The sequence below is a fragment of the Drosophila sulfurigaster genome, chromosome 2L (genome assembly GCF_023558435.1).
Source record: "Drosophila sulfurigaster albostrigata strain 15112-1811.04 chromosome 2L, ASM2355843v2, whole genome shotgun sequence".
In the NCBI taxonomy this organism is placed as follows: Eukaryota; Metazoa; Arthropoda; class Insecta; order Diptera; family Drosophilidae; genus Drosophila; species Drosophila sulfurigaster.
The window spans coordinates 27,001,113-27,024,695 of record NC_084881.1 but is presented as its reverse complement, the minus strand read 5'-3'; the positions used below and the strand labels follow the sequence as shown (position 1 = coordinate 27,024,695).

Below are 23,583 nucleotides of genomic sequence, written 5' to 3'. Positions count from 1 at the left end.
AATGTTGACAAGCAATTACAATTAAATGTCAGCTTATCTGCAGTTGTCTAATTACTTCTTCAAACAATTTGGCTGAGTTATTGTTGTGATGCACTTTACGGCCTTAAAAGATATAATAAACAAATAGTAAACATAATTGTTGCACCTGAATATTTGTTTACCTACGATTTATCATGTTTAAAGAGAGTGCAGAGAGCAAGTGTAAAGAGTAATGTAAACTGTTTAAATACGATTTTTATAGATTACAAGCTCATTATGATAATGTCATTTGGGGTTTCGATAACAAAATCGAAGCAGCCGCTCGTATGACAAATCGAATGAAACCGAAACTCACCGCGTTGAACTTTGTGTACCTAATACTTTATCGTATTTCGAGCCAAACAAAAAACATTGCGTGTGAACTAAGGAAATTCGCAATTAATACTATCGATCAATAACTATAAAGATATAATTCGCTCGAAGTGTTAGTGCGTTCATTTATGGACATTGATTAGTAATGACACAAAAAGAAAGCGCTTATCTTGAGTATTGTCGAAAATCACAAAATTTCACTGCGTAGTTAACAAACAATTTATTAATTAAGCGCCTGTCAAATTTTGGCTCCACTGATTAGTCTTGTTGTCAGTTCACAATAAATCATTTGCCCAGCCCTCTTCGAATTTATTTTGTTAGGGGGTAATTGATGTTTATTTCACAGTTTCTTTTAGATATTTCAAAGAAGTATTGAGTATAGACTTTGGAATTTATGTATGCCAATTTGTTAAATGTTCATTAACATTCAATCTTTAAAATTTGCATAGCTAAAAACTGCATTGATTTTATAGTTGAATTGTATATTTATTATAGTTCGGGGTAATTGATGATTATTTCGCATTTTTATTTAGATATTTCAATAAAATATAGTGTATAGTATTTGAAACAAATTGTTTCCATTTTATGAAATTTATCTATGCCCATTTGTTATTAATTTAAAGTGCATTAATATACTATCGCTTGAAGAATTTAAACCAATTAGAAACTCCCATCAATCTTCGAAATTTGCATAGATAAAAACTGCATTAATTATATAAAAGATATGTCTATATCATTCATATATAAATTTGCTTTCGTTTATCAACCTTTTTAAACCCTTTAGATAGTACTTTATTAATAAAATGTTGTTCTAATTAAATGTTTCTTGTACTATCATTTTAATGAATAGAACTTTTCCATTCAACATTAGTAACAATAGACTTTGTTCTATTATATATTAACAACACAAAAGGCGAACAAATCATTTCATATGTACTCGTACTTGATCATATGAGTAGCTGTTATAAGATACCATTAGTTATTGAGCCAGTTCATCATGATATGTATTTGTTATTATGCAAAGAGTGTTCAGTGATTGGCAGACACAATGCCTGGGGACTTATCGATAGTCAGCATGTTGTAGATTATTGCGAACAAATAGATGACAACGTCGATGACTCATGTGGGGTGGTCAGTTATACGAGACGATAATACTTCAAAAAAAAGGTATACTACATATAATATATAATTCGGCAACAGCTCATCGTTAGATAAGAAAACGATCGATAAGCTTACAACTAAGACAGGCATATTAAACATGACGTATTGTCATCATGGACAACAGACAACAGAGTCAATCAACGGGTCAAGTTCTTGGTCAGAGAGAGAGAGAGTGTGTGGAAGAGAGAAAGAGAGCGAATGATAATGCGATTTTCAACACCTGATCGAAAACATATGGGAGGAAGGGGGCGATAAGTGGGAAAGCGGCTGCCAAAAAGCATTCAATATTCATTATCAATATATGAACAGCGCCGTCGCAAGATAAGAAATGAAATGTCAACTGTGCCTCCAGACCACAATTCAGCTCATAAGTGAAAGAGTCGCCGTGCCGAGCGGAACTCAACGGTCGTTAGAATTACAACTAAAATAGAAAAAGAAGAAGAGAGAACAATTTCTGCAAAACGGCTGTGAAAATAAAACCCCAATTGTACAGCAAATATTTGCTAAGACAATCAATAAGAATTCACCGCGCGTGTGTCGCGGACTGAAACTGAAAAAACGTAGAAAAAAACCGAAACCGAAACGCAATTAAGCAAAGCAATTTCATAGACATGTCCGAATTTCTGCGGGAACATGTAAGTTATCAAATGAGGGGATCTCATTTCAGCGGAGCTTATCACAACATTGCTCAAAGATAACACGAAAAACTAAATTACGAGTGTGAAGAATTTTTTGTGTGCTGTGTTCGAACTGTCGTCGCTCATCATTTGCCACGCGTGCCGCAAAATTCGTAATTGACACCAAGCAACGACTTCCGCATTTATAAAGACCTCAACGGGTCAGCGATCCCGATCATAATTCACCCTGAAAACTTAAGGAACTTTGTGGAAGTGGTGTCAGGTGTCTATTCTAGACGAATTTTTAGCGTGCCAATTCTTTCTGTGCAGAGTTGTATTGATAGCTGTGATAGCACGTGATAAAGCTAGGCAATTTCTTATCAATAGCAAAAGTAAGCAACATTAGTTGAAAATTGAGAGTCTAAAACATACCCTGGAAAGGAGACTTACGGAGCTTTATTTCATTACAAGGGTAAATAGAGCAAATGAGTCATTGACTAGCTGAACATGTTTCTAGAAGTTGTTGAAAGATTGTTTCTATTTTTTATCTATCAGAGTTTTTCGTACAAATAGTTTTACTTTAGTCTTCAATAATGTTGCTGCAATTGAAGTAAAGAAATATTTCTATAAATCTATTAGAGTATTTCAGATAAATATTATTAATTTAGTTAATGTAAAGGAATCAACATCTTTTCGATTCGTTCTATGTTTTCAAGTCATTTAATGTAGTCTAAAAAAAATGCCTACAAGAGCTACAGGAAAAATTCCTTTGAACATCAAAAAAAAAACAAATTGAAATATCATTTCGACTGACTAAAATTGATAATTGATAATTACGTCATGTCAAGGGCATAAATAATAATTTCGATTTAATTTTTGACTAGCCAGCTAAAATTTGCTGTCCACTTGATTGGTGACTTGACTTGTCCGCCGCAATCTGATGATTAGATCATCGTAAAAATTATTTTTCAATTAAAAGTTAATTCAAGCATATTCGATTAAAGTTCAAATCGAAAGCAATGACTTCATCTCTGAGTCATTCGTTGAGAATTAAAACAAGTCTAATTTCCATGAATTGTATTTAAATTAAACAAATCATTTATTGGATTATGTGCATTATTTATTTACTTTAGGTGTTGTTTTTGAACAGTAGCCATTTGTCATAATCTTATCAATTAGCTACAGCTGGGTCTTCGCTTATCATAGATAAACAAGGTCGTTCAAAAAGGCCGAAAAATATATATTATATATTGGAAATGCACTTAAAGTTGTTTCCTGAATTTGGTAGCAGAGTCTACTATTTTAATTATAGTTTTCGGTATTGATCTTCTTCTTTTTTGGGGGGTGCAATTATTGACTGTTTGTTGCTGTGTTCGATTTGGCGTCGTTGATTGTAAAATAGTGATAAGAGCTTTTCGTATATCGGCATTCCACTGATAAGATAAGCTCCAAAACATACTCTAGTAGTGAATGTTTGCCTAGCAGCTACTGTTTTGCTTTCCCTTATTCAAATAAGTTGCTGAGAAAGTTGCGAATATTTCTTTTAAAATCGTGCCACGCGTTTAATCTGCGGCTATTAAATGATTATGCCAGGAATTTCGATAATAAAACAATGCGGTTTTAGTTTATTGCAAGCAATTGGATTAATCTATGAATGGTTTAAATATCTCAGCTGATTTCTTATCGAGAACCCCAGGCTACAACTCACATTCGTTGTTATATGCAAAGATATGGAAATAATCGCTCAATGAAATTGCTCTTTACTTCAAAGAAAGACAGACAATTTTTGTATATAGCTCATTATCTTTTTGTATGCATTAATCTTTAAATAATTAAATGGTTTTATTTTAAAGAAAGTGCAAAAAGTATTGACAATTTCTGCATATAGTATAAGGCTCTATCTCTTTGTTTGGTTATCGAATGAACGGATGTTATATTTAAGAAGTTAGCACACTTTATCTCTGTCTATTATTATTTATTTACTATCAATGTCTGCGAAAGTCTCTACTTTTGTGCTTTAAGGGCATTAACAACAGACAACAGCTGCTGATTAACTTGGAACTTGCCGTGGAATTATTGTCGCCAATTTTTATACTCGTTACCCATAGAGTAGAAGAGTATTATAACTTTGTACAGGCAGAAAAAGGCAACTCCGACACTATAAAGACAATATAGTCATGTCCATCTGTCCGTATCAACACCTATGTAGATCTCAGAGACTGTAAGATATAGAGATGTAATTTTTCAGATTTTCAAATTTGTTTGAAAAGTTATTAAAGAAATACTTTTGTATGAGCAAAAACACCCACTTATTAGATCCTTTGGCTGACAATCTGGTATGTTTTGCACTCTATGGTATATCTTAAATGTTGTAATATATCAATATACCAAAGGCTGTATTTGGTATATACCCGTTACCCATTTTGAATGAACGCAAAATAGTGTGGTATTATTCTAAAAATATACCAATTAATATACTATAAAATAGCATAGTTTTAGTATTTTTGTAGTATATTGATTTGGTATATTTTAAGGTAAATACCACACTAGTTTACTTTCATTCAAAATGGATAGCTGGAATCTGACAGTCGAGCATACTTGACTGTAGTTTCCTTACTTGTTTTTATCAATAAATTTCTAAATTTATAGTGAGATCACTTATATAGAGCCCTTATCTATTTACAACTTTTCGGGGGAGTCTATAATTTAGGTAGCTTGTAGCCATAGCAATCGAAGTAACGATACCATTTACAACACTCATTACAACTGAAGTGAAAAATAATCAGTTTCGCTCGCATTGAGAAATACTCTATGCGTATTTCAAAACTACTTGTCTTCAAGTTATATATCTATATCTTATCGATTTGAAGTGTGAAGGCGCGTGTACATCAACCAGACTATTATAACATCGATAAGATCTCTAACGATTTATTTCAAATTGCAGGGCGAATATGTGTGGGTTAAGCCACAGAACACAACATCGGAATTCGCAGTGCCATTTGGAGCACGCATCGTGCGCACGGAGAAGACACAAACTTTGGTCTGCGATGATGCGAACAAACAGTTCTGGGTGCCAGCTGGCGATGTGCTCAAGTCGATGCATCTCACCTCGCATGAGGATGTCGAGGATATGATCACACTCGGCGATCTGCAGGAATACACGATATTGCGCAATCTGCAGACACGCTATGCCAAGCAGTTGATTTATGTGAGTAGAAATGCGAACTTTTCATACCTTATTCATATAAATAAATTTTAGTTTTGTAAAGCTTTGCTTTGCATTTTAGTTTAGTTCTTAAATTATGTTATTGCAGCACTTATTTGTATTACAATTATGTTATTACTATACACACTTTATTTTAATTTGTATACGTAAAACTGAGTACTCAAAATTGTATATTTATTTTAAGTTTAAGATAGTTTGTTTAACAGAATATTATTTCATATTATTATTATTATATATTGAATCCCACGATTGTATATATTTCAAGTTAAAGATACTGTTAACTTTGATGTAGAAGTGAAGTGAAAACTTTAATACACAAGTATTATAAAGTAAAAAGCTAAAAAAAACATGTAACCTAGCTTATAATAAGTTAGCAATATAAATTAAACTTTATTCTATATTAAAATGTTCTTTTTACTGCCTATCTAAACTACTAAAACAAATTTCACTTTAACTTAATTTTAATATTCATTTTTTTAAGTATAAAGTATAGTCAGCTAACGTCTTATAATATTTATTTTATTTTGTATAGTAAGTCAAAATCTTATGTATTTCATTTTAGTTTCTACTACTTTTTATTTAATAAGCTAAAATACTAGTGAAATACAATTTAAATTTAATTTTATTCAGTCTTCAATTTAAATACTAATGGTATTAGCCATACTAAGCATAAATTCCACTCTTATTTAATTTGAATATGTAATATATTTGAAGTATAAGTATTCTTTAAATACTAAAAAGTTCTCTATATTTAAACTCCTCTAACTAATGGAACATCTTTACTGCTTGCAGACCTACACAGGCTCCATGCTGGTGGCCATCAACCCGTACCAGATACTGCCCATCTACACACACCGCGAGATCCAGCTGTATCGCAACAAGAAACTGAACGAGCTGCCGCCGCACATCTTTGCCATCAGCGACAATGCCTTCCAGCGATTGCAGCGACATAAGGAGAATCAATGCGTTGTCATCAGCGGCGAGTCGGGAGCTGGGAAAACGGAGAGCACCAAGTTGATACTGCAGTATTTGGCTGCCATCAGTGGGAAACACTCGTGGATCGAGCAGCAAATAATTGAATCGAATCCCATAATGGAGGCCTTTGGCAATGCCAAAACGGTGCGCAACGACAACTCATCGCGCTTTGGCAAATACATTGACATACGCTTCACACCCGACGGCGCGATTCAAGGTGCTCGCATTCAGCAGTATTTGCTCGAGAAATCACGTATTGTGTTCCAGAGTCGCGACGAGCGCAACTATCACATCTTCTACGCAATGCTGGCGGGCTTAAGCGCCGCGGAACGTGCTCGCCTCCAGCTGGAGGAGCAATCGCCGAGTCAGTATCATTATTTGGCACAAGGCGGCTGCTTTACGCTGCCGGGCAAACAGGATGCCAAGGATTTTGCGGACATACGTGCGGCACTCAAAGTGCTCTCCTTCAAACCGGATGAACTGTGGTCCATACTCAGTTTGTTGGCTGCCATTCTGCATCTGGGCAATTTGCGTTTCAAGGCCATCGAAGTGGCTAACTTGGACACCGCCGAGGTGGATGACAACCTCAATTTGCAGCGTGTGGCACAGCTCTTGGGATTGCCAGAGGCATCTCTGAACACCGCTCTCACACAGCGCACCATCTTTGTGCATGGCGAGCATGTGGTGACCAGTCTGTCCAAAGAAGCGGCCATCGAGGGACGCGATGCATTCGTTAAATCCCTTTACGATGGCATCTTTGTGCGCATCGTGCGACGCATTAACGACACCATCGACAAGAAGCCAGAGGCGCCGGTGAACAGCATCGGAGTGCTGGATATCTTTGGCTTTGAGAACTTTGACAACAACAGCTTCGAGCAGCTGTGCATCAACTATGCCAACGAGAATCTGCAGCAGTTCTTTGTCGGTCACATATTCAAGGCAAGTTTGGACTACACATCTTCCACTACTCTTTAACAATACTCATCACATTTTAACTTCACAGATGGAACAAGCCGAGTACCAGCTGGAGCATATCAACTGGCAGCACATTGAGTTCCAGGACAATCAGGACATTCTCGATTTGATTGGCATGAAACCTGTGAATATTATGTCGCTCATCGATGAGGAATCAAAGTTTCCCAAGGGCACAGATCAAACGCTGCTGGAGAAACTCCATGTCCAGCATGGCAATCGTTCGATGTATGTCAAAGGAAAAACCACACAAACTTCGCTCTTTGGCATTCGTCATTACGCCGGCATTGTCATGTATAATCCTCTGGGTTTCTTGGAGAAGAATCGCGATTCGTTCAGCAGTGATTTGCGAAATCTGGTTCAACGTGCCAGCAACAAGTATCTGGTGGATATTTTCCCGCATGAACTACCCATGGACACAACCAAGAAACAGCCCACGCTGAGCGTCAAGTTCCGCAATTCACTGGACATGCTAATGCGCACCTTGTCGCAGGCTCATCCTTACTTCATACGCTGCATCAAGCCCAACGAGTTCAAGGAACCAAGTGTGAGTAGACAACGTTTTCATTTTTTTTCATTTCACTTCACTTAACTTGAAATTGGAGAATCTTTTTTGCTCACAAGATCTTGAATTCACATGAGCGCTTAAAAGTATGCTACAGGAAAAATTTTTAAATTTAATACGCGTGATTTTGGCAGTTCAATATATTTGTTAATTAGCACATTCATTATATAGATGCAATTGCTTCGTTCTAGAATCAATTTTCTTTTTATAGTATTTTTTATCTACCATAAATATTTTCAAAGCACAAGAACTTAATTGTGTCGCTTAGCTTTTTGATTAGAGTGTTTTACTTAGGAAGTCGTTAATTTTACAGCCGGATTTCTTGAAAAATTTTCTTCGCTCTTTTCTTAAGAAAGAACTTTTACAGTTTCCGGCATAGAAGTGCTACGCTTTTAAGCAAGTCAGTGCAAGTGAAATATCTGTGAAAGTTTCAGCAAACGTTATTAAAATTGCAACTATTGATATACCTTAAAGAGAACTTCTTCAGAGGATATGCAGGGACTAAACTTACTCATCATTTAATTAGAGGATATGCTTTGAAGGTAATGTGAAATCCTTTAAGGCATCAATGCAGATATAATCACATAATCTTGAACTATTTTATAGAAAAACGGCAACGATTGAAATATGCAATTTTCAAGATTATAATTTCGCAATTGGTCTTACTAAAAAAGTTCAACCATCATATTTAAAAATAGTGATAATCAGAAAGTGTAATTTTTATTGAGATGATCTTCATTTACGCGCATTATCAACGCATTATATTATTAAGAAGACTTTGTGAGAATGGCATGAAATTGATCACCATTCTACGTTTAATTCCGCAACATCCATTTGAATATAACAAAGACCAGTTCATCAGCTCCATCTCTACATTCAACTTTACATCTCTATCTTCAACATATCATCATTAAGCCAACCTCATCTCCAACTTCTTCACATCTTCATCAAGAAACCACTCATCAGATGCTTCTATCATTCCATCATCATCGCCTCCTTAAGCGTTGCCTTACTAATCCCGTTTATCTCTGCCTCTGCAGAACTTTGATAAGGAGCTTTGCGTGCGCCAATTGCGCTACTCGGGCATGATGGAGACTGCCAGGATACGCCGTGCTGGTTATCCCATACGCCACGCCTACCGCGCCTTTGTGGAACGTTATCGCTTGCTGGTGCCACGCACTGGACCGTTGGATGAATGCGATTGCCGGCTGCTGGCGCGACAGATTTGCGAGGCAGCGTTGCCCGCTGACTCGGATCGTCAATTCGGACGCACGAAGCTGTTTCTACGCGATGAGGACGATGCGCTGCTGGAGGCGGAACGCTCTCGCGTGATGCTCAAGTACATTGTGACCATACAGCGAGGCTTTCGTCGCGTGCTCTTCCGTCGCTACCTCAAGCGATATCGTCAGGCCATCATCACAGTGCAGCGCTATTGGCGAGGACGCATGCAACGTCGTCGCTATCTGACCATGCGACGTGGCTTCCACAGACTGGGCGCCTGCATTGCTGCCCAGCAGCTGACCACGAAGTTCACGATGGTGCGCAGTCGTACAATCAAATTGCAGGCACTGTGCCGCGGTTATTTGGCCCGCAAGCGTTTCGCTTTGGAGCTGACAACGCGACGCCAGCAGCACAAGGAAAGGAAACGCGTCATGGAGCAGGAGTTGTTGCGTCTGAAAGCGGAGCAAGAACTTCTGCAACAGCAGCGACTCAAGCAGCAACAAGCTGAAGCGGAGCAGCTGCGTCTGAAGCAAGAGCAAGAGCAACAACAGCGACTCAAGGAACAAATCGCAGCGAGAAATGCGGCTGCCATGGCTGCAGTGCATCAACCGAAGCGCACAAAGTCCATCAAGCGTAACGAGCAACCTGTGCTGCCTGCCCCCACGTTGCAAGCACGCATGTCGCTGCCCCCGCCGCCCCCGATGTCGCCCATCATCATCACACCGATGGCAGCACGGCCGAATAGCAGTGCAGCAAAGACAAATGGTTTGGCTGTGGAGACACCTGGTTACGATGCCTCGAAGCAGATTGTGGACGATGTGTTTGGCTTCCTCAACGATGAGCCCGATGTGAGTGGGCCACTGGGGCCGAATGTGAAGGAGAAGTCATTGCTCTTCGAGCGCGAGTTGCGATTGCGCAAAGACATTCCCACAAAGCTGTTGTCCCGACCCGTCAACTACTATGAGGCGACGCCACGCCCAATTGTCAATCAGACGCGTCTCTAGCAGTTGCGTGTGCTGGGACAGCCCTGAACAAAAAGAAACCATAACTAATATAGTTTTATTTTAGTGTATTTAAGTCTATATATATGTTACGAATATTAGTAGCTGATATTACAAAAGGGCAGTTGAAAGTGAAGCTAACTTTTTGGCTTCCTCAATTGCTCGACTTGTGTTGTCAACTGGGAAAAAAGAAACAAATGAAAAATATGGGACTTGTCTTTGTACAAAATGTTGTTATATAAATGTCGGCTTGTATATATATAAAATAATAGAAAAACAAAGCTTTGTTCCTTGTGATTGTTTGATAATGTTACATATGTAATTTAATTTATTTTGTATTTGTAAATAAAACGCGCTTCGGTGATATCTTAAGAATTTAGAGATATCCCCACACATATATTTATCTATATGCAAATCTCATTTGTCTTTTCGTTGTGGTTTGTGGTGTAGATTATGGATTGATTGTGTGTTCTGTTCTTTGTTCTTGTTGCTTTGCTCTCATCGCGCTTATCTCACATTTGTTCTATATATATTATATATCTTTATATAAGTAGTAAATTATATAGTCATCCTAAGCAGGCGCTTTTCCAATCAATGTCAACTGAATATCATCTTCGATTGCTATATTTTATAGTTCATAGCTAAAATTAGTTAAGTGACGATTTTGGATCGCAATTTAATTTGAACTTGTTTTTATTATCTACGGAAATTTTGACCATATTTAATTTTGTTTTCTTATACTTCTATTCAAGTTATTGATAACGAAATTTCAATTGCGCCACACTTGGGCGTTATTTACATAAACAGTCCAACTGATTAGAGCTCTTTAATCTTTCCACATTTGATTGGCCATCCATAAAGTTATTGCTTCTTTTTATTTGCTATTTTTATATTTTATTTAAACAAATATTATGAAATGCCATTGCGTGGTTATCTTATCCTACACTTACCTTCGCTTTGGCTTTCTGTTAATAGGGCGAGCAATATTACAAAATCTCTATATAAATATAGATATCAGAGTTAAACCAATTTTATTATCATGAATGCTGGAAAATTATCAAAGTTCAGAAGCTTTTAAGTATAAAAAAAAGTTGTGAGTAATAGGAAAAAATTCATTCTGAAAAATCGTCAAGTAATTCAAAAAACAAATCTTCAAAATGCTCTAAAGAATTCTTCGTTTTTGAGGAAAAAAAAACTTTCAACTAAATGTTTAATGCTTTTAATTTTAGAAATTACCATTTTCAATTTTATTTGAATTTATTTTTTAGTACTAAAAATAATCTATTATTTTAATACCATTATTTAAAAGAGAACTTTGACTATTTGCAAAGAGACAAAAGTTCAGTTTCTACATTTTTTTTAATTTAAATTTTTTCTTCAACAAAATCTCCAGAACTTTAGTTAAATGTGAAGAATCATTATGGATAAATTTCAACTTTAAATATAAATTTCAACTCAGTTTCCATTTAAACTGTAGGGTTTAATTTTCTTAAACTAAATTCCCTTTATAATTTCGAACTTTTTTAAATGTTTCACAAAAAGCCAGAACAAAATTTCCTAAATTGTTAAGGCAACTTCAGTTAATTTTGATGAATCATTAGAAACAAAGTTAAACTTTTAATATACATTTAAGTTTTAATCTTCCTAAACTCAAATTTCTGTTAAATTTTAAACTTTTTCAAATTGTTCACAAAAATCCACCTCAAAACTTTCCTTGAAATGAAACAACAAACAACACAACACAAATTTTCAATTTTATTCAAAAACAATATATTCAAATGAATCAGAGTCCGAATCGAAGTCCAAAGCGGCGTCCACGTCCAAGTCGAGTGATGCACACGGTTCGGTCGATTGTCAGCGACTAAGTTTGAAATAAGTTCTATGTTAGTCAAAGAGCTCAATCAGCTCAGTTATCGGCAACGGAAGGCGTTGAAAGAGTAAATACACAAATGCCTACCAAAATGATAAATGACATAAAAATGCGATCGTAAATAATCGGCAGAGTTTCCAGAGTCTTATCGCCATGGGCATATCTTAAAGAAAAAAGCTTACTATAGATAACTGGCAGCTACACATAGATTACGGTTGACTAAGTGCGGGGCAGGTACAATAAATACTAAATTAAAAATAGTATCAATCGAAGCGTATAAGAGAAATGAACTGTAAAGTTGAAATGAAAATTGATACTGATAATTGTATACTCTTTCCTTTTAGATCACACTAAAGAAGTCGAGCAGTATTACTTCTGTGGGCACAATTCGATTACCGAAACCTGTGCCCAACAACGTGGACACCTCGGACTTTAGCTTCCAGAAATATGCATCAACTTACTTCTGCAGCGGCAACACTTCGCAGCATGAAAGGAAACCTCTAAAGCAACCTTTGCTGAAACATGATCTGCCTGTTGAGCAAATGGCAGCCAAGGTAGAAAATAGTTTACCTTAAATATTATTCATTTTATTACTATTAATCTTGTTTATCTCTTAGGCCATTTGGTTGCTGATACTGCGCTTTATGGAGGATCTTCCAGAGGCTGCTCCTACACCAAAAGATCACTCGCTGCGCCATCCTCAACTTATGCAGGACATGGCTCGCATTCTTGGCTCCAAGCCACGTCGCTTCATTCGCCAAACTCTGCGGCGACCAACCAAACTAATTGGCAATGGTCAACGCGAAGCTGAGGATTTCTATCAGCTCTGGCTGAATGCGGGCAGCAGTCATCTCGACAAGCTGCACTTTATTATAGGGCATGGAATTTTAAAAGAGAGCTTGCGGTAAGAGGGGCAGAAACTTTTACCTACTTAAATTACAGTTTCATAAATTTGTATTATCAAAGCAAAATGAATAGGAATGTGAATTTGAATATCTTATTCCTGAACCTTTTCCTTTGAATTTACTACTTGACATTTTCTATAACTGTAACAAGTATACGTATATTTATTTATATTCTATATATGTTATATTCCTAATTCAAGAATATAACATTTAATTTCCCATTTATGTGCCTAATCACATTCCACATTTTACTTGCTTTGTATAATTATTTGTATTTCTATTAGTCTCACATTCCTACTCATAAAATTTATTTTATTTATATACCCAATTCAATTTTTACACCTTTTTCTCCTTTCCCCTTTCAGAGATGAAATCCTCGCTCAGATTTGCAAGCAGCTCTATTTGAATCCCAGTCGTGGCTCCTATGCTCGAGGTTGGCTTCTGCTCTCCATTTGCCTGAGTTGCTTTCCGCCCAGCAGCAACTTTGAGCCCTATCTGCGCAGCTACATGAAGCTGGGCACCGCCAAGTTGCATTCTTCTTCCTCCTTACAACATCTGGAACGCACTTTAGCGAATGGAGCGAGATCACAGCCTCCATCGCTGTTAGAACTTCAATCAATACGCAACAAGGAGCCGCTGAAGCTGGCTATTTATCTGATGGATGGCGAGGCGCGTAAGCTGCAAGTGGATGCCGCCAGCACAGCAAGGGAAGCAGTGCAGCAGCTGTGCGATGGACTCGGCTTAAGCGATAGCTTTGGCTTCGGTTTGGTGTTGTCCTTCCAAGAGAAACTCATGCCTCTCGGAGCAGGACGTGAACATGTGCTCGATGCCATTTCCAGCTGCGAGCAACGAGATTTGGATTCACCTTGGAAACTTTATTTGCGAAAGGAATTATTTGATGCCTGGTACGATCCTGCACAGGATCCAAAGGCCACGCATTTGATCTACAAACAAGTTGTGCTTGGTCTAAAGTGTGGCGAATATCGTTGTCGCTCCGAGAAGGACATTGCCATGGTCTGTGCCTTAGCTTGTTACATTGAACATGGCGCAGGAGTTGCAAATGCTTTGAATGAGCAGCAATTGACCGAGTTTGTGCCCAGAGATCTGTTGGCTCCCGGAGAGCGTGCGGTGCAGAATTGGAGTCGACTCGTTGCGGCGACTTACGAACGCAGTGCCTACGTCAAGAAGGGACAGGATGCGTTGTCCCAACAGCGTGCCAAGGAGGACATTTGCCTCTTTGCGCATCTCTCGTGGCCCATGCGACATTCGCGTCTCTATGAAGTGCAGCGTCTCTCCGGACCGAAGCTGCAGAGCGATGAACTCATGCTGGCCGTGAATGCATCGGGACTCTCACTCATCGATGAGACGGAGCAAGTGCTCGCCTCCTGCACATATGCGGAGCTGGTCAAAGTGCAGTTCGAGGCGCAAGATCAGTTGCATGTTCGCACCGTGCAGCATGAGAACTTTGTGCTGCAGTGCAGCGAAGCCTTGGACGCTGCGGAGCTCATCAATTACATGCTGCTCAATCTGCAGCAACGTTCGAGTTATGCGGTGGCCATTGAAGGTTGTGAAGCGGAACAGCAGCTAGAGGAACAGTTGCTACTCTCGCCTGGTGACTTGGTGCAGTTTGAGGCGGGAGTTACAGGTGGTCAGTTGCTTGCGGATGATGTGCGACGTCCTTGGCGAGGTTCTGCCAATGGACAGACGGGTGAATTCGCCGCTGGTAATGTGCGTGTGTTGGCCACATTAACACGACCCAGTCTTGCCTTGCAACAGGTGTTCAAGGAGCACACAGCGGGCGCTAAAGTGAAGTCGATTAAGCAGGAGTTGGAACAACCCGTTGCACCTAAGCGACGTCAGCACAGCTTGGCACAGTTTGCGGAGCAACAGTTCAGAGAAAACTTGGAGTAAGTGACTCTATAGCTAATAGCTTTTTATACTCGATAGCTTTAAGGGAGAGTGCGATAACTTTATATAGCAAAGGAAATAGTATTCGTATTCTTTATGAAGTATACAAATTATGTTTAGGAACAGCCGAATAGGTGACGAATAACCATATAGAGATACTTTTGTCGGTTGGTCTGCCTGTCAGCCTGTATAAGCAGCTTGACGCAGAGAAGAAGATACTCTAATAACGTAACTGATAAACTTCTTGACAATATCTCAACATAACAAACTTGACTGACTTTGGAAAGTTGAAAAAACAGTCTATTAAACAATGGAATGAAACTTCTTCAACTTCAAAAAGTTATTTTTATTAAAGTTTGTTAATCAAAAATTAATTTAGCGTGGCAGAATGTGAAACTGAGTTTTCATAAATTAATTTATAAAAGTTGTTAGTCAAATATGAATTGGAAACAGTCCAGATTTAAAACAGACCAATGAGAAGTAGAGGGTCTATTACAGTCAAAACATGGCTGTAGTTTACTTACTTTTTTTTATACTTTTATATTATAATTGGTAATCAAAAAAATGAAATTGTAGCTGCTTAGATTTTAAGTATGCTACTAAAGAAATGAAGGGTCTTCCACAGTCAAGTTTTCGTACTTCTTGGTACTATTTCTCTAGCTTAGCTCATATTCATATTCTCTTCTCTTTACAGCTCTGAATTGGCTCCACTTTGGCGTTATTCCCCCGAGCCACTAAAGGCTCCTCTACTCAAATCCCTTCACTCCCAACCGCAGCTCTATCAGCAAGCGTTAGTCATCTACCATCACATACAAAAGGTAAGAAGATAAACAATCTTTACCTCCCTCACGTTCCCTTTTTAATCTCTCTACTCTTTCTCTCAGTACATGGGCGACATTCCACGTGGTCAGCTGGCTGTAAACACGGATTTAATCTTCCAAGCAGCGCTGCATCAGCCACTGCTCTGTGACGAACTCTTTTGCCAGCTGATGAAGCAACTCACCGGCAACACAAACGTCGAGAGCGAGCAACGTGGCTGGGATTTGCTTTATTTGGCCACAGGAATTATGGTCCCCTCGGTGTTGATCATGCGTGAACTGATTCTGCTGCTGCGTCTTCGTGCCGATGCTTTAGCGGATGCTTGTTTGAAGCGTCTAAAGCGGAGCTTGCAACACGGACAACGCAAGCAGCCGCCGCATTTGATTGAAGTAGAAGGCATTCAACAGCGTTGCATGCACATCTATCACAAGATCTATTTCCCTGACGACACTGTGGAAGCCTTTGAGATCGAGTCGCATACAAGAGGCGCTGCACTCATCACGGACATTGCGCAGCGCTTGGAATTGAAATCGCAACTGGGGTACAGCATATTTTTGAAGATTGGCGAGAAGGTTTATGCCATGCCCGAGGAGGAATTCGTGTTCGATTACATCACAGAGCTGCTGCACTTTGTGCGTCAACAGAAAAGCATTCGCGCCAGCTGCGATGCGCATTACCAACTGCATTTCATGCGCAAACTCTGGCTGGACTCGCAGCCGGGCAACGACATCAATGCGGATCTGATCTTTAGCTATCCCCAAGAGTTGCACAAATATCTTAAAGGTTACTACGCGGTGGACTTGGAGCAGTCGCTGCAATTGGCGCAACTCATATACAGCGCCGATCAGCAACGTGATGAGGCTTTGCAACTGCAAGAGTTGGTCCCGGAGGATTTGTTGCCACAACGCACGTTGGCCGTGTGGCAGCAACAGTTGCTGCCGCTGTTGGAGCAAAGCGAGCAACTCGAAGAGGATCAGGCGAAGCTTTTGCTGCTCCAGCAGTTGGCCAAGCAGCCTTGCTATGGCTCCACTTTCTTTGCTGTGAAGCAGCTGAATGATTCATCGCTGCCCGAGCATCTTTTGATTGCCATCAATTGCGACGGGTTGCAGCTGCTCGATGCACAGACGAAGCAACTGCTGCATAGTTATAGCTATGCTGATCTTGGCATCTGGAGTTCAGGCAAGAATCATTTTCATATACGTTTCGGCAACATGATTGGGGCCTCGAAGCTGCTGTGCAGCACAAATCAAGGCTACAAAATGGACGATCTGCTGACCTCCTACATGAGGTACTTTAATCGTTAACGCGACAACAAGAAATATACAAAAGCAATGTCATCATCTACACTATGTAACCCAGCTCGTTGGTCTTCTTAATCAATGCAATCATGCCGGTCATCAGCTCCTCGCAGTTTGGTTTAATCTGTGCCGGGGGCAGCACAAATCCATAACGTCCGGTGTCGCGGTACTCGATGGTGTAGGCCACCTTCTTGTCCAGCTCATTGAAGACCCAGTCCACGCTGCTGCCCGAGGCAACATCTAAAACGAGAACATAAACATTAAATTCATTAACTTAAGCAACGCCATCGAAATCTTCATCTTACAGAGCGTGGTTGCAGTGGAGCCGCGCACATAAGTTGTGCCGTAGACCATGTTCTGTATGGCATCAACGAAGGCTGTGCCAATCTCCTGCAGGTCGTCGTAGTTCTCTGGAAGTTCTTCCGCCGAATGACCGTAAGGTGACAACAGCCACTGGCCATAAGAGTGGAACGAAAGGTACACATCGAACTTATCCTGAATGCTGATCAAATACTCAGACAGCGCTTTCGCTTCCGGTTCGGAAAAGGCAACATCACCGGCAAAAGTTTCACTGCAAGGATTGTCAGAGGCGCCGTTGTTCTCCATCCAATGGGAATCAAAGTTGCGATTGCCATCGACGCCAATGCACGAGTTGGTGGCATGTGGTTGACGCGTCTTGCGCCACATACGATTCTACTCCACACACAAAAAATAGTTGTAAATCATCGAACGAATCACATTCATTCATTCACACCACTCACCTTGGTATGCGAGTACTCGAAGCCATCCACATTGAACACGGGCACAATGTACCAATCATAACTCTCGGCCAGATTTCGCACCTCTGTATCCTGGGACGTCAACAGCTCGTTGATGAAGTACGTGGCACTCGCCGATGTGATCCATTCACGTGCATGAATGTTCGACTCAATGAAGATGCCTCGCTTGTTGGTCCCATGCGAGATCTTGATGCCACGAATGCGGCGTCCTTCGTAGGATTGTCCCACTGTGAACTCCTCGGTGACACTTGGATACGCAGCAAAGATGCTATCGAGCCACGCCTCAATCTCGTCCAGCTCGTAGTAGCGTGTCCAGCCAAAGGTGCTGCTATCTCGGCCACTTGGCACTTGCTCATCGTCGATAAGCCTAAAGCAATACAACACAATATCATTATCACGTTTACAATATCCATTTGGCATTTCCCACAATCTTATCGGGCATAGGAGAAGAAGCACTGCTCAACTGCAGATAAAGCTTACGATTTTAGCAAAAGATTATCCTTCAAAGGTCGTTGTTCAACAGGGGAAATATTTTGCAGAAGCTCTAAGGTAAGGTACAACTTATTTCTTAAATACTCTATAAAACATGCTTATACCTTAAATATCTTGAATCACTTGAAATAGCCAGATAACAATTAGAAAAGGTTTCACTTAACAGAAGTATAAACTATTGTTAGGAATGACCCTAAATATATATTTATAAGGTATATTGTCCCTTAGTGTCCTCAATCCGTCTATCAATATGAGAAGTACAAGCTGATGTGGTCAAGAACTGCCTTTAATATTTGCTGAGGTATACTTAAGGATATTAACAATGTTCTTTAGCCATCTCAGTCAGTCTGTCTCCCAGTTTATCTAGCAATCAATCAATTTGTTTTTCTGTCTGCTTGTCATTACATACGTCAAACCTTTTGTCCATCCGCCTCTTTGCTTACAGAGACTTTAATTTGTATAAGTATTCTCTTTCAATCCGTCATTTTGCAGCCATCCGTCTGTCTATTCGGCTGCCTCTGCTTTATATTTTATATGGCCTTTGCTATGCCTGCTTTAACATTTGGTTTATGTTATCTATCTTTAATATTGCATCGAAATTACATAACTTATTGAATAAACTAAACGAAAAGTTAGGAAACAGCTTTGGCGCCATCTATCGCTCGTGGCACACTTGGCTTAGCGCGATTCGATATATTTTCTAACAAATTTAGCGCCATCTAGCGTTCGTGGTATACTTGGCTTGGCCAATGCTATGCGAAATATTTGCTTACCACTTTAACTCAACTTTGCTCCCAAATTCAAATATTCACAAATAATATTTTACACAAAACAAATTCTTACTTTCTTCATACTCACTTTTGCACATTTGGAATAAGCACTTCATTGCTAATGCCGGCGAGTTTCAATAATATTTGAAAGCGATTCAGCTCAGCAGGATTCACCATGACGTGCACTTCCTTAGAGTACTCCTCGTAATCCTTCCAGATGTCATACTAAAGCAAGGCAAATAAAAGGGTATCCAAAACAGCAAACACACTTGAACTCAACACCCACCTTTTCGCTTAGTGAACACAGTTTATTGACGATAGCCAATTGTAGTTTATTGCTTATTTTCAATTTAAAGACACTGTGATTATCGAATCGCAATTTTGCCGTATCCTTAATTGTGGCGGCACTGGCCAGGACCACGAGTGAAGCGAACAACCAAATGAAACGCATGACGAACGACGACTAACTAGCTAAATTTGTTGGTCAAGCTAGATATAAAAAAAACACTAGTACTTGAGGCAATCTTAATTGCTTTATTGCTCAACACAACTTTCCAGGCATTTACAGCACGTATTTGGGTTTCAGATAGCCCAACTTGTCGCTCTCGGCCATCATGGCCAACAGTCCCGTCATTGCCTCCTCGCAGTTGGGTAGAATAAACGCCGGAGGCAACACGAAACCGTAACGTCCCATGTCCCTAAACTCGATAGTATACGACAGTTGAATGTCCATCTCATTGTAGGCCCATTCCTTGGCACCGCCCGAGGTGAAGTCTGAAAGATTTTGTATGAAAATTTAACTGCCTAAAGTTTAAGAGAGTTCTAACTCACAGAGTACAGTGGCTGAGGAGCCAATTTGATAGACACTGCCATAGGGCATGGCTTCAACGGCATCCGCATACGCCTTGGCCACTTGCATCATGTCGTCATAGTTATCCGGAAACTCCAGATCAGTGTGTCCATAAGGTGAAAGCACCAACTGACTGTAAGAGTGGAAACCAAGGAAGATATTCAACCTGTCCTTGATGCTTATGATGTAGTCCGACATGGCTTTGATTTCGGGTTCGGAGAAAGCATAAGCTCCCGCATAGTTCGAGGCACAAGGATCACTTGAGCCACCTTGTTCCATCCAGTGGGAATCGTAGTTACGATTGGGATCAGCGCCAACGCAGCTTGAGGTGTTCGAGGGTTGGCGATTCTTGCGCCACAGACGATCCTAGAAAGAAAATATATTAAATAGGAATTCTATAATCATTAAGGGTGCATACCTTCTCATGACTGTAGACAAATCCATCCACATTAAGCACCGGCACAATATACCAATCATGATTCTCAGCCAGCGCTCTAACTTGTTCATCCTCCGAGGTCAGCAGTTGGTTGATGAAATAAGTAACTGTCGCTGAAGTAATCCACTCACAACCGTGTATATTAGATTCAATGACAACTCCCGGATTGCCTTCTTTATAGGATATCTTTATGGCTCGTATATCGCGTCCTTCGTAGGATTGCCCTATGACAGATCCTTCAGTAACCTCAGGATATGCGGCTAGGATGCCGTCCAGCCAAGTGTAAATCTCTGCCAAGCTGTTGTAGCGTGTCCAGCCAAAAGTTGTGCTATATCTTGCATTTGTCACACTTTCATTATCGATCAAACTAGGGGAATATAATAAATTAAGTGTTAATGAACATGAAATCAAGTGCTATAAAGTGCACACCATTAACCTTAACTTTACAGGGTTTCTTATCACAGAGTTCTATAATATTTATCGAAATATTAAAGTTGCTCAAGATAAGAAAATAATAAAGATTGTATAACTTTTGGATATATCGAAATTAAAAGTTTAGTTTATGATTATTAATTGATTGTTATGAATCATTCGAATTCGGAATATTCAAAGATCTCAAAGAGCTCTAAGTTGTCAAACAAAATAAGTACAAGAAAAGTGAAACTTTTCTTTAAGGGAAGTTCTGAAGATCGCAAAGAGCTGTGAACTCCAAAACTTTTTCAATATTTGTTAAAGTGTTTACTTGTGAATCATTCGCACTTGATCACTCAAATTTTACTAAAAGAAATATCCAAATATCTGAGTTGTAAAAGAATATAATTGCATTTAAAGTAAGATTTTTCCTTTTTTGCAACAATTTCTTTAGAGAAAGTTCTAAAGATCTCAAAGAGCTGCAATTTTAGATTTCTTCGAGTTTTCTTCAATATTTTCTAGAGAAAATCTTTCTCTTCAACTCACCTTTGTAAATTTGGAATAAGCAGTTCATTGTTGATATTAAACAATCTCAAAAATAGCTGAAAACGTTTTTCCTCACTGGGATTCACCATCAGATGCATTTGCTTTGTGTGCGCATTGTATTCCTTCCAGATATCATACTAAAACAGAAATATTATTAATAAAAAGTTCCACAAAGTATGCTCTCTTAATGACACCCACCTGCTGACTCAGTTCAGTGAGTTTATTGATGATTTTCAGTTGTACATTATTGCTGATGTTCAGCTCATATACCCTGTAATTATCGTAGCGCTTCTGCTCGGAATCCTGTGAAGTCCCGACACTCGCCAGGACCACAAGCGAAGCAAACAACCAAATCAAATGCATAGCAAAAATCAACTGATTTATATCCAAATCAAAACGCCAACTCGATAACTAATTCATGTTGAAATAAACTCTAGTTTTTTATCGTGAAAGCAATCTTAATGAATTTATTGAGCAATTTATTTATTTAGCATCTAGATAGCCCAATTTTTGGCACTCGCCAAGCAACGCAATAATGCCAGTCAAAGTTTCCTCACAATTGGGTAAAATAAAAGCGGGCGGAAGCACAAAACCAAAATTGCCAGAATCCCGAAACTCAATTGTGTAGGATATTAAAATACCCTGTTCATAAGCCCAATCATTTGTGGCGCCAGTTGCTTGATCTGGTTATAAAATGGGGAATATACTAAATAAATATACTAAATATTATTTATGGTATATAAACTCACAAAGAACGCTGGCTACGGAGCCATATTGAAATACGCTGCCATAGGAAAGAGTTCCAACTGCATCGGCATAAGCTTTCGCCACCTGCATTAGATCTTCGTAGTTCTCTGGGAATTCCTCAGCTGTGTGGCCATAGGGAGAGAGCAGCACTTGACCGTATGAATGAAAAGCCAACAAAACATTCACTTTATCCTTGATACTAAGTATAAACTCAGACATGGCTTTTATCTCTGGCTCAGAGTATGCATGAGGTCCGCCATAAACCTGAGAGCAAGGATCATCAGAGGCTCCATCGTTCTGCATCCAATGCGAATCGTAATTGCGATTGGGATCAACGCCAATTCAGCTCGAGAAATTCGAAGGTTGACGTGTCTTGCGCCACATGCGATTCTGAAGAATGTATATTAAATATTTTAAATATTTGCTGTTATTACATTGACTTGCCTTCTCGTGACTGTAAACAAACCCGTCCACATTCAGCACAGGCACAATATACCAATCGTGATTCTCTGCCAGTTCTCTGACTACTTGATTCTCTGAGCTCAACAGCTCATTGATGAACCAAGTTGCTGTGGCCGATGTGATCCATTCATTGGCATGAATATTCGACTCAATAATGACTCCCGGATTGCCCTCTTTGTATGAGATCTTTATGCCTCTTATAGTGCGTCCTTCGTAGGATGTTCCTACGACAAATTCTTCAGTCACATTCGAGTATTTCTCTAGAATGCCATCCAACCAAGTTTCAATCTCAGCCAAGGTATTATAACGCTTCCAACCAAAAGTATTTGAGTATCTAGAATTCGCCTCTGTCTCAGTGTCAATTAAGCTGAGAAATTTCAATCAAGAAATATTTTAAATCAATTATTATTTCATTATAAATTGAATAGCATATTTTATGCCAAATTTTATCTAAACTCAAAAGTTTATATCTGCAAAATTTTCGACTTCATAATTATAAAACAATTCAAACAGTAATTCAAACAATCTTAATAAGAATGTTTAAGGTTAACTGATTGTTCGTTCTTATCAAAGTTGGTTTCTTTTTTTTTTATCGTAAACTCGATTGTAGAAAATTATCAAATAAAAACATAAAATACTTTGTTTAAATTAATAGTAATATTTTATTTGAACTTAATTAGTACAAAATGATTAGATAATCTAATTTTTTTATAATTTTCTCTCAGCAGTTATATAACTTAATTCAAATATGGCAAACTAAATATTTAATATTCTATTGCAAACACTTACCTTTGCACATTAGCAATAAGAACTTCATGGCTGATGCCGTAGAGTTTAAGAAATAGCAGAAAGCGTTTCACTTCAGTTGGATCAACCATAACATGCATATTCTTCGATTGATTATCATAATACTTCCAAATGTTGTACTTTAAAAAATAAACACTTTAATTTCATAAAGTTTCCACTTCATTTTACACTTTCTCACCTTTTCACTCGCTTCAGAAAGTCGATTTATTAACTTTAATTGCATTTTATTGCTGATATTCAACTCGTATACACTATAATTATCAAACCGCATTTTTGCAGAGTCCTGCGATGTCCCGGCACTTGCCAGGACCACAAAACAAGCCAACAACCAAAAGCAACGCATATCTAAAGTCAACTGCTGAACAAATCGACTGCTGCTAGACGCACAAGTTAA

The 23,583-nt window shown here is 38.9% G+C and overlaps 3 protein-coding genes and 1 pseudogene across 7 annotated transcripts in view; 1 reads left to right on the top strand and 3 right to left on the bottom strand.

Moving 5' to 3' along the window:
- Window positions 1–17,440, top strand: part of LOC133835085 (unconventional myosin-VIIa) — a 67,319-nt gene extending 49,879 nt beyond the window's left edge. For 2 of the 5 annotated variants that reach the window (XM_062264949.1, XM_062264947.1), the window contains 8 exons: window positions 5,074–5,337; window positions 6,148–7,269; window positions 7,334–7,849; window positions 12,304–12,513; window positions 12,577–12,863; window positions 13,230–14,771; window positions 15,467–15,590; window positions 15,657–17,440. In XM_062264949.1, the coding sequence (XP_062120933.1) occupies window positions 5,227–5,337; window positions 6,148–7,269; window positions 7,334–7,849; window positions 12,304–12,513; window positions 12,577–12,863; window positions 13,230–14,771; window positions 15,467–15,590; window positions 15,657–16,895 (5,151 nt within the window). In that variant the 5' untranslated portion in view covers window positions 5,074–5,226 and the 3' untranslated portion in view covers window positions 16,896–17,440. Of the gene's footprint in view, window positions 1–1,882; window positions 2,148–5,073; window positions 5,338–6,147; window positions 7,270–7,333; window positions 7,850–8,907; window positions 10,284–12,303; window positions 12,514–12,576; window positions 12,864–13,229; window positions 14,772–15,466; window positions 15,591–15,656 lie in introns of those variants that run through there. The other 3 variants (XM_062264951.1, XM_062264948.1, XM_062264950.1) reach the window with 3 other exon arrangements.
- LOC133835090 (zinc carboxypeptidase-like) lies at window positions 16,854–19,396 on the bottom strand. Its single transcript, XM_062264962.1, has 5 exons — window positions 19,217–19,396; window positions 19,019–19,155; window positions 17,651–18,035; window positions 17,195–17,582; window positions 16,854–17,129 (listed from the first exon to the last, which is right to left on the bottom strand). The coding sequence occupies exons 1-5, from the start codon at window positions 19,379–19,381 to the stop codon at window positions 16,933–16,935; spliced, it is 1,272 nt and encodes a 423-aa protein (XP_062120946.1). The 5' UTR covers window positions 19,382–19,396; the 3' UTR covers window positions 16,854–16,932.
- A 35-nt stretch (window positions 19,397–19,431) lies between these two features.
- LOC133835088 (zinc carboxypeptidase-like) lies at window positions 19,432–21,554 on the bottom strand. The gene is made up of 5 exons (XM_062264961.1): window positions 21,372–21,554; window positions 21,174–21,310; window positions 20,199–20,583; window positions 19,762–20,146; window positions 19,432–19,704 (listed from the first exon to the last, which is right to left on the bottom strand). Exons 1-5 carry the CDS (start codon window positions 21,534–21,536, stop codon window positions 19,493–19,495), a joined length of 1,284 nt encoding a protein of 427 aa, XP_062120945.1. The 5' UTR covers window positions 21,537–21,554; the 3' UTR covers window positions 19,432–19,492.
- Window positions 21,555–21,597: 43 nt separating this feature from the next.
- Window positions 21,598–23,553, bottom strand: LOC133835089 (zinc carboxypeptidase-like; annotated as a pseudogene).
- Between the last annotated feature and the right edge of the window lie 30 nt (window positions 23,554–23,583).

Excerpts from the sequence above, each read along its gene's own strand:
- LOC133835090 (XM_062264962.1), bottom strand. The coding sequence starts at position 19,381 with ATGCGTTTCATTTGGTTGTTCGCTTCACTCGTGGTCCTGGCCAGTGCC. Across the intron at positions 19,156-19,216 it reads TGTGTTCACTAAGCGAAAAG|TATGACATCTGGAAGGATTA; the intron begins GTGGGTGTTGAG and ends GCCTTGCTTTAG. Across the intron at positions 18,036-19,018 it reads CTTATTCCAAATGTGCAAAA|GCTTATCGACGATGAGCAAG; the intron begins GTGAGTATGAAG and ends GTATTGCTTTAG.
- LOC133835088 (XM_062264961.1), bottom strand. The coding sequence starts at position 21,536 with ATGCATTTGATTTGGTTGTTTGCTTCGCTTGTGGTCCTGGCGAGTGTC. Across the intron at positions 21,311-21,371 it reads TCACTGAACTGAGTCAGCAG|TATGATATCTGGAAGGAATA; the intron begins GTGGGTGTCATT and ends TTTCTGTTTTAG. Across the intron at positions 20,147-20,198 it reads TTGTCTACAGTCATGAGAAG|GATCGTCTGTGGCGCAAGAA; the intron begins GTATGCACCCTT and ends TTTTCTTTCTAG.